The sequence below is a fragment of the Alosa sapidissima genome, chromosome 11, assembly GCF_018492685.1.
Source record: "Alosa sapidissima isolate fAloSap1 chromosome 11, fAloSap1.pri, whole genome shotgun sequence".
NCBI classification, from domain to species: domain Eukaryota; kingdom Metazoa; phylum Chordata; class Actinopteri; order Clupeiformes; family Clupeidae; genus Alosa; species Alosa sapidissima.
In genome coordinates, this window is record NC_055967.1 from 4,121,611 (window position 1) to 4,131,523 (window position 9,913).

The 9,913-nt window shown below is 50.0% G+C and overlaps 1 protein-coding gene across 1 annotated transcript; it reads right to left on the reverse strand.

Annotated features, from left to right (window-relative positions):
• Positions 1-1,098: 1,098 nt before the first annotated feature.
• siah1 (siah E3 ubiquitin protein ligase 1) lies at positions 1,099-9,913 on the reverse strand. The gene is given in 4 exon segments (XM_042108839.1): positions 1,099-1,361; positions 1,363-2,081; positions 5,767-5,823; positions 7,643-9,913. Coding segments are annotated over 4 exon segments (1,011 nt in total). The 5' UTR covers positions 7,746-9,913; the 3' UTR covers positions 1,099-1,229.

Here is a 9,913-nt window from a genome sequence, read left to right on the forward strand (position 1 = left end):
ACCAAAACGTCTATGCAAAATCACCTTTACAGTTTATTGCCTGGTTCTGCAAAAGCATTTTCAGACAGTATCCAGTAATAATGGTGCCGTATCAATAAAACTAATCTGGATCAAAATTAAAATAATCATATCAAGTTCAAGCACATCCTCTAGGCACAGTGGAAGGTAATGCCAAAGGTATGAAAAAGATAGATTTATTTAATGGCCAAAACAAAAACAATAAACGAAGATAAGGACCAGCAACAGCACAATTAATCCACAGAGCTATCAGTTCTGTCTTACCCACCCATCACACACAGAAAGACAACATAACATAAAAAAAAAATAAAAGAACCCTTTTCATTCTTCTCTTGAACATCATAACAAAAAATAATTACAATAATAATTATTACAATCGCATAATTAATACAGTTAATATGAGTACTGCAGAGGACCTTATCAAAGAAAAACAAATTGTTGATAATAAAAACAAAAATGGTACTTTTGAATGTAAATTTTTAAACTGAAATGTTTTATATTTTAGGTATTTACATATTTCAGAACATTTTTTGGGTGGGGAGGGAACGAAATAAACAAACAAAAAAATAAAAAAAATAAAAAATAAGAACACAAAAGTAAAACGGTGTGGAGACCCGCTCTGAGCTGTCCCCAGTGAGAGCGTCCCCCACGGTCCACCCCAGCCTCCCGTGCAGCAGGCCTGTGGGCCGGCCGGATGGGATGGATTCGCCGGATGGGGTGGAGGGCGCTGGCTGCGAGTTAATTCAGCTCCCCCCTGGAGCGGTCCGCAGGTTTCCGCTTGCTTCAAGCTCCTACCTGGCCCAGTCCAGCCTGACCCGTCCCGTCCTGACCGGAGCAGACTCGGTCTGACTCGGCACAGCCTGGCAAAGCAGCGACACCTCACGCTGCCCCAACGACTACTTGCACAACAGCGAGGGAAGAGGAGGAGGAGGAGGAGGAGGAGGAGGAGAGAAAAAAAAAAAAAAAGAATAGCTCCAAGCTGGCCAAACAAACCCTCCCAATCCCCCCACATTCCCCCCCTCAAGTCGTCAGCAAAACCCCCAAGCGGTCCTAGTTTGAAATGTGTCCGTGTGTGGGTCTGTGTGTTCTGTCAAGTGCATTTGCCTGTGTGTGTGTGTGTGTGTTTTTGTTTGTGTGTCCTTTTTTTGTCTGTTTTGTATGTGTGCATCTGTCTGTTAGTGTGCATCTACGAAAAAAAAAACAAGGTGTCCTCAGCACATGGATATGGTGACGTTGATGCCCAGGTTGCCGTTCTCGGCAAATAGCTGTGCGATGGAGGTGTCGAACACCAGGCAGTCGCTGTTCATGATGGCGGTGGCGATGCCCTCGTGGATGGAGCGCGGGTGTGGCCTCCCAGGTGAGCCGGCGCCGGTGGCCGTTGAGCTCCAGCCGGTAGGCGAAGTTCTCCGCCTGCTTGCGCGTGCCGATGAGCTGCACGATGGCGAAGAACTGCTGGTGCCCGTCGTACTTCTCCTGCTTCTCCAGCACCAGCATGAAGTGGAAGCCGAAGCACGACTGCATCATGACCCAGTCCACGGCGCCCGGCAGGTTGATGTCTGTGGCCAGGAAGACGATGTCCTCGCCCTGCAACGTGGTGATGGACTTGTGCTGGTGCAGCAGGTGCGGCATGACGGCGTCCAGCGAGCCCTGCCACTTGCACGAGGCGCCCGGGCACGGACACGAGTACGGCCGAAACTCGCACAGCTCCTCGTGCTCGGCCTTGTCTGTGTGCGGCAGCGTCACCTCGCAGCCCGACGAGGCGTACTTGCACGGGAACAGCACCGAGTTGGCCACCTTCTCCATGGCCAGGTTGCGGATGGAGCCCAGCGGACCGCGGCACGTCGGGCAGCACGTCAGCTTGGGCCGGCAGTTGCTGCACACCAGGTGGCCGCTCTGGCACTGCAGGATGGGCGGCAGCACATAGTCGAAGCACACGGGGCACTCGAACAGGCTGGCCAGGTCGCTGTTCGAGGCGGTGGTGCCCGACAGGGTGGGGACGCGTTGGGAGGGGGTGCTCTTGGAGGTTCCTGTGGGCAGCGCTGGGGCAGGCTGGCGACTCATTTCTGCACAGAGGAAAAACAAGGCCAGAGAGAGAAGGGCGGAAAAGTAAGAAAACGACGGAAGAAAAAGACAGAGTGGGGGGTGAGAGAGGAGAGGAGAGGAGAGGAGAGGAGAGGAGGGGTAGGAAAGGGAAGGTAAAGATGAAAAAAGAGAAAACAATGATTAGTTCTGAGAACATATTTAACACCACAAAACTTATAACAGCTCAAAGTGTTATGAAGCAGTGAGTCACAACAGCAGCAACAGCTGCAGTGGAGCTTCCTGCTCCAGTCGAGCGACTACTGGGAGCTGCTCCACCAGTGCAGGCCTGCAGATTCCATCCTCTTAAGGTCACCCTGCCCCTCAGCCACATGGGTAAATATAGCAGAGGGACGTGCCTCTGGCGGAGGCCCTCAGAGCCGGACGGGAGGGAGGGTGTGGGTGGGGTGCAGGCTTCTCTGCTCTTCTCAGAGAGCCCAACCCATCCAACCCCCCTCATCTTCATCTGAGCAGGGAGTTGACCACAACACGCAGCACGGGGGGCCGAGAGGAGGCCAGGGTGCGTGTTGATCGTACAGGAGAGGCCGAGGGATGGGGCAGTGTTTTTGCTGTGACGGGGCCAGCCCACAGCTATTTCTGCCATTGGATAGAGCAGGGTGGGGGGAGAGGCACAGCACATTTAAAAGCTGTGCTGGAGCCAGACGGGTGAAGTGGACTCGGATCCCGAGGAGAGCGTTGCTATGGGAACCAGCTGTGGTGAGGGGAGCGAGTGTGTGTGTGTGTGTGTGTGTGTGTGTGTGTGAGATATCAGGGCTGAAATTTTCCCCTGCAGCAGGCTGACACTAGGCGTGGCTCACTCACCCCTATAGATTTATGCAACAGCTGCACAGACTCAGTACACAGTAGAGCAGACATGATACAGCACAGCAGTACAATCAATCACACACACACTAAAGAACCAGAGAGCCTGGCGAGGGAGGGGAGAGTGGCTGGAGAAGCCACTGAGCATGTGTAGGTGGAACACAGCAAGAGACGGGTTGTAAACACATCTGCCGTGATAAAGCTGCCCTGGGTATTTTTAGCCGTCTTAGCGAGCAGCAACCAACGACAGATTTAGCCCTGATCACTCACTCACTTCTCGGTGTCCCTCTCTCTAAAACAACAAACACACACACACAGCGCTGACAAATAGGTGGCCGAGGAGGAGCGCTCTGTTGCTATGGAGCCTGTTGTGGAGGATGGGGCCAGGTGTCACTTGGATGGCAGTGTGCAGAGCGGAACAGTCTCTTCGCTCCTCATACAGCATCACAGCATGACCTCACCTTCTCTAGTCTGAATGGCCCTGAAAAGGGGTTAAATGCTTCAGACCAGAGGTAGAGTTTGGTCTGGTGCTAACAGATAGGACATCTGATGTTTTGACTGACTTAGGACGACTTAGCAGGTGTCAAAACATCACGCTACTACAATGTTGTGCTTAACAGAACACAAGTTAAGCTTATATTGATAGATTTTCAAGAGCTGTTGCCAAACAACTTACAAAATTATTGTCCACAGAGCCAGTTTGGACATACAGAAACCTGAAACGTGCAAGAACGCCAGAGGAACTTGAAGCGACTGAACAGAAAACACCCCGTCCTCATTCCTACCCTATCCACTTCCCAAACAATCTCTCCTCCCCTGAACCCTCTGCTTCTCTTCCCTCCCTCATACTCTAGCACTCCTTCTCTGGGAGCTCTTCTCTCTTTTTCCCCCTGAATCCCTCCATTCTTCTCAGCACCCCCTTTCGTGAGCCCCCTGGCCTGTCAGGGCTTGGCGGTGGGTGAGTGAGGCTCTGCCATGCGGAGGGAGGGGGGCGTAAATAAGCCCTGGCTGGGGAGCACTCATCAGACCACTAGGGGGTGGGGGTGGGGGAGAGAGAGAGAGAGAGAGAGAGAGAGAGAGAGAGAGAGAGAGAGAGAGAGAGGCGTGCGGCGTGCCAACATTCCACAAACGGTCAGTCAGTCTTTTTTAAAAAACAAAGTCATTATGGCTCGAGGAGCAGAGGTGAGTTACCCTCAGTGACGGGAAAGATCACAAAACAATACTACTCCTACTCCCCCCCCCTCCCCCCTCCCCCTTTTTACTAAAACAGCAAACACACACAAACAGTGTGTCCCCTTTCATCTCCAAGGACAAGAGACAGCCAGGAGAGATGAAGTTTTCCCACCAAAAAACTTGCCAAGCCACCTCAATCTGAGCCCATTTCCAAAACAGCCTCAGCTCTGGCTCAGCTTTAGCGGGGAAGTCCATTGTCTATCCTAGTTCCAATCTCACTGCAGTGATTCAAGACCTGTCCATATTAATAATGATCAAAAAACCACCCACTGTAGCAGAGGCCAATGAGAATTCCTCCATTCTTCCAGCAGCATAGCCATTTAGGGTGTTGAAAAATGACATTTTAGGCTAAAATGCATTTGCTCGGTTTTATGCACTTGAACAAGGCCTTAAACCATATTTTCAGACACTGACACTAGACAGCCCTTTACACTGCTCCAATACCTGATTACAGGCCTTTTCATCAGTCAACACTCAGTAATAAATGCTCTTGTGGGGGAAACAATGAGTCCCCCACTCCCTCAAAAAAGCACTAGAGGTTCCACTCAAAACTTAATTTATGAGTGATCATACTAGAGATAGTGTATAAAAGGACACACACTTAAAGTGGCTGCTTTCTGCTTGTTCTGTGTACCAGCAGAGAGGATGCGTATCCATGGAGGATATCCTCCCATGCAGCAGGAAGTGACCTCAGCACCATGGCAGTGGCAGTAGAGCTGGGAGCGGGCCAGTAAGCACTGACTTGGCACGGGCTTGTATTGATATAAGCAGCAGGAAACAGTCTGGCTTTCTGAGAACAGAAGGAGGGGGCTATAGTTTAGAGTTTGGTGGAGGTCAGCAAGTTTGGACTGACATGCATTGATCTTTTTTTGTTTTTTTTTGTGTGTGTGCTCATGTGTTTGTATGTGTGTGAAAAAATTGGGGATCATCAAGGCCCTGATTGCAAATGAGTGTGGTGGGTGAGGCATACAGTAGAGACAGCAAACACTGGTTTTCATGAAGTCGTCAATGAAACAGACACGTGAAGGAGCTTGGATTACACAAGGCGGCTTGGATTACTTTAGGCGGCTGGTTGGGGGAGGCAGAGTGAAGCGGCCGGGTGACCAAGGCACTGCCTGGGCAAGACGCTGGTTCTAACTGCAGGATTATGGTATTACGGGAGGGAGTTTCTGCGGGACTGTGGTCAGATCAGGGAGATTGCGTGGGGTGTGCACAAACAGCCCCATCTTGCCCCCACCCCCCTTTTCCGGAGTCCATCTGTGCAGAGAGAGAGGCTAAGGGCTGAGGCCTCTGGGGTATGGCTGAGGTGATCAATACCCCTCCTCTCCGCGGAGAGCGATTAGGATGACCAACTCCCTAGTTAAGTAGTAAAGGACGCTTAGCTAGAGCCCTCGGCCCTCCCCTCCTTCATCTTTTCCCCTACTGCTTATTCCGTCTCTGATCCTTCCTCCCCCTCCCGTGTGTATGCCTGCTTTCCCCTAAAGGGACGACACTCCTGCTCCTCCCAATCAAAGCAGAGCTGCACTAGGGAAATGAGCCAGGACATAAGCCAACACACACACACAACACACACAACACACACCAATAAAAGGTAAAAGAAAAAAGGGTGCTTGCCGTCGTCCATATGATTCCCAAGTAAGGCTCGCGTCTTCTCCTGAAATGGGTCGACCTCTGAGCAGGCAGCAGAGGAGGTAAACAAGAGAGGAGAGAGAGAGAGAGAGAGAGGGAGAGAGAAAAGAGAGGGAGAGAGAAAAACAACAAGATTAAAACAGGATTCTTCAAAACAGTTTCATCAGTGCAAGGATATGACCGGCATCCTGACCAAAGAGTGCAGTGGGAGAGACTAAAGGCCTACACTCATGGTCAGTTCAACAAACCAGACGTAAAATACACTCTTCTTGGCTCTCCTTTTACTTGACAGGTCACTGTGTTGAGTTCAGTTGGAAAACCTGTGGTGCTTCACCACAAAACAAGAACTGGTCAGACATGCCAAGCAAGCAAGGTTGCAAGCACAAGCACACACACAAAACACACACACACAGTGGGATGATTCATCAAAGAGTCTGAGAGGACATAAGATGCCATGAAGCATATATGGGAATGGGAGATTAGATAGGTCACTACCATGGACTCCTGAAACTGAAAGGAAGGCCGGCGCTGAACTAAGAGCAGCCGGGTGTTCTGAACTTGGAAACAGAGGTGGGGCTTCAGCGTCCACACACTCAAAGGGAGGTCTGTGTGTGTGTGTGATTATAAGGCCCAAAGATTCCAAACACACACACTTTCATACTCTTCCAGCCGTTAAATACCCACTTACTATTTCACAGCACAAACTATAATCTTGTCAATTTTACACACCATGCGTCATGAACAACAGATGATGCAACACTCCACACACTTCAAAGGTTGAATCTCCCCAGCATCTTTCCCAGAAGACTTGAGAAACAGAACGGCACACACACACACACACACACACACACACACACACACACACACACACACACACACACACACACACACACACACACACACACACACACACACAGGGGAACTGCTCCAGCCGTTCTGGAGACCTGATGTCAGCACTTTTCATAGACTCACTCCTTCAGCAACTCTCTCTACACTAATGTAAACCAGCCTTCACCTACTGCACTGCAATACCTTTTTACAGACACACACACACACACCTCTTTTCTCCTGATAATGCGGAATCTACCATCAGTGAACACTTCCCATTACAGGATCTTCAATATTTCATCAGATCCTGTATGGAGCTCAGGAAGAAATTGCAGGATGAAGTCATGTTCAGAGCCAATTTACCTGCACAGTCAATCACTAACATGCATCTCACTTTCTCTCACACACACACACACACAGAGAGCAGTGTCTGACCAAAGAGCAAAGCTTTTAGAGTGTTGCCTGGATGAGCAGACAAGCATCAGCCTGCCCATGCAATACAGTCAACACAATAATGTTTACCATCAAACGCAGATGGTGTTATCTGTATCCCATCACTCCTACTGAATATACAAGCACACACACAAATCATTACACCAGCATCAGCATCTTTGTCATGTAAGCCAAGTGACTGCTTGAAATGTAAACAAGCAAATGCAAGAAGATGTCAGATCTTTATTCTTAGAGACATGCATCCTCTCCAAACAAAGAAACTTGGCCCATATTATTGTCTACACTCGGTCTTCACTACAGCCCCACAAACAAAGCAGATTAAATACAAAAGAGAGACGGACAGAGTTGGCCAGCTGGGTGTCTTCTCTGGGCCCTTGGATCAACTTTAACAACTTCAGGAGCTAGCCTAGCCTAGCTCAGGAGAGGGAGAGAGAAAAGTGTGGTAGTCAAGGCATCTTTGGCAAAAGAGGCAAACTGTGGTAGTCAAGGCATCTTTGCTTATGTGTGGTGGGTGCAAGGCAGCATGTTGGAGGCCTCGGCACAGCGTGGTGCCGTGCGGTGCGGCTGGCTGGCTGGTTACCTTTGGGCTTGCTGCTGGCGGTGCGGGAGGCGATGCACGTGAACAGCTTGAGCACCCCCTTCCACGAATAGACGGGCTGCTGCGGCCTAACGGCGCGTGACATGGGGAGCCCTGGCCCCGCGCTTCATCCTGCCCTCACTGTGGAAACCAAACTGTCCAGAACACAGAGCTGCACCGCCACTGCGCCGACCCACATTTCAACCCGCACATGCATGTACACACACACACACACACACACACACACACACACACACACACTGGAGTCTTCAGGCCCACAAGGTCTGCATACAGATCAGGACATAGCCCAGCAGGTCCCGGAACAGTGGAGCGGTTATCTGAAGTCCAGCATGGAGGGAGCGCAGCCCAGGAGACAAGAAAGAGGCAAATGGAGAGGCGGGTTGCTGCTCTTCAACGCAGAGAGAGGTGGTGGAGGGACAAAACAGCCCCGCTGTAATTCAGGAATGTCGGTCCAGAGGGGAAAAAAAGAGAGAGAGAGCAAGGGAGAAAGAGAGCAAGAGAGAGAAGGGGTCAGAGAGAATGATAGCTAAGCAGGAAGAGAGGGGGAACAAAAGATAAGTGAACGTATGAAGGACAGAGAGAAACAGACAGACAGACAGAGAGAGACAGAGAGGGAGAGAGAGAGAGAGCGAGAGAAACTCAGACTCGGAGAGTAGAGGGAAAAACCATGGGAGAGCAGGGCTGCTCTTGTTCCACGGTCTCGGCGCACATTCCAGCTCAGCTGTAGCCACTCCCTGGCCTGCCCGAGGATCCTGAGCTCGCCGCCAGACGACCAGAGGAAAAGAAGGCAACAAAGACGACGCCAAACACCAGAAGAGTCCCACAAGTCCTGAGCGCTTCTGTGTGTGTCTGGTCCTCCGGAGTGCTGTCTTACAAGTGTGTGGACAGTGTACGGACGCCGGAGAGGGAAAGTGTGCGAGTGTGTGTGTGTGTGTGTGCGCACGCTTCTGTGTGTGTGTGTGTGTGCTAGAGAAGTGGAATGTCAGCCTGGAGTCAGAAGGCTGAGGCAGAAGGGGTGGAGAGTGTGAGCATGAGCAAGAGAAAGTAGGAAAAAGAGAGGGGCCCTGCTTTCCAGTGTGCAGGAGACCAGCCCAGCTCAAGTTACAAACCCACAACCCCTCCTTCACACACACACAGCATATGGGCTACAAATACAGAGTGTGCGCTCCCTCCCACACACACACACACACACACACACAGCCAATCAGCAATGATACCCCAGAACACACTCCCAACACAGATTCCCTGCAGGGGGCACCCCAACACACACTGCAGCAATGTTTCCAAAGTAAAGACTCTACACTTCTTCAAAAGGTACTTCTAACTAAACCTATTCATCCCGATTCTGACACCATAGTCAGGTTACATTAGAAAAAGCACACAGATAGTAAGCCTGTTAACCAAAGCTGCAGCTCATTTCAAACTCATACCCACCCGGCGGATTGCATCAGCTCTTAATGGCTTTCCTTCTTTCTACTTTCTTACTCGGACTGGCTTTTTGGTCAGTTTCTCCTGGATTCATGTGAAAATAAAGACAAAGCAAAAAGCCAAAGTAAAAGAAACAAAAAATTAACAGAAGAGAAACTACATTCAGTGTAGTATTCAGTGGCTTGGCATGACCTGCTACGTGATCACATTTCCCAAGGTAGCCTACACCATTAGCGTTTCTCAATTCCCAGGCTGACGTCACCTCCTAATTACTCTTTAGCCAATTCTTTGGGCGGAGGGCGACCAGTGCGTTTGGTCAGCTTTGAGCATGAGCGAACCTCATCACAGAGTGAATGGATTTGAAGAGCCAATACACTAACCTACTACCACACTTCCTTAAAAACATTAACGAAACATACCGCACACACAGACATTACAACCACAGAAACATTCTCAAACACAACCCAACTAAGGCGGTCCCCTCTGTACACAAAAAGATTAAGCGACAAACTGAGCAGGAATTCCCAAACCTTACAATAATGCACACGCTAGCTAACTCTAAGGCAGCATCAATCAGCAACCACCTACGCTTAAAATAACTATAGCTCTGAGACCAACAAAAGGCACACAAACATAGCTATATTCTCATGTACACACAAACACACACAATTATAATACAGTTGATCAACAGATAGACCCAACGCTTAATGTGTTTAAGGTTGACACACATTACACAGGACTATATGTCAACACAACACCAGAGATGGCGATACTACCATCCATCCAGTTTCAGGCAAGTGAACAGAGTGTTTGTGAGTGCTGGCT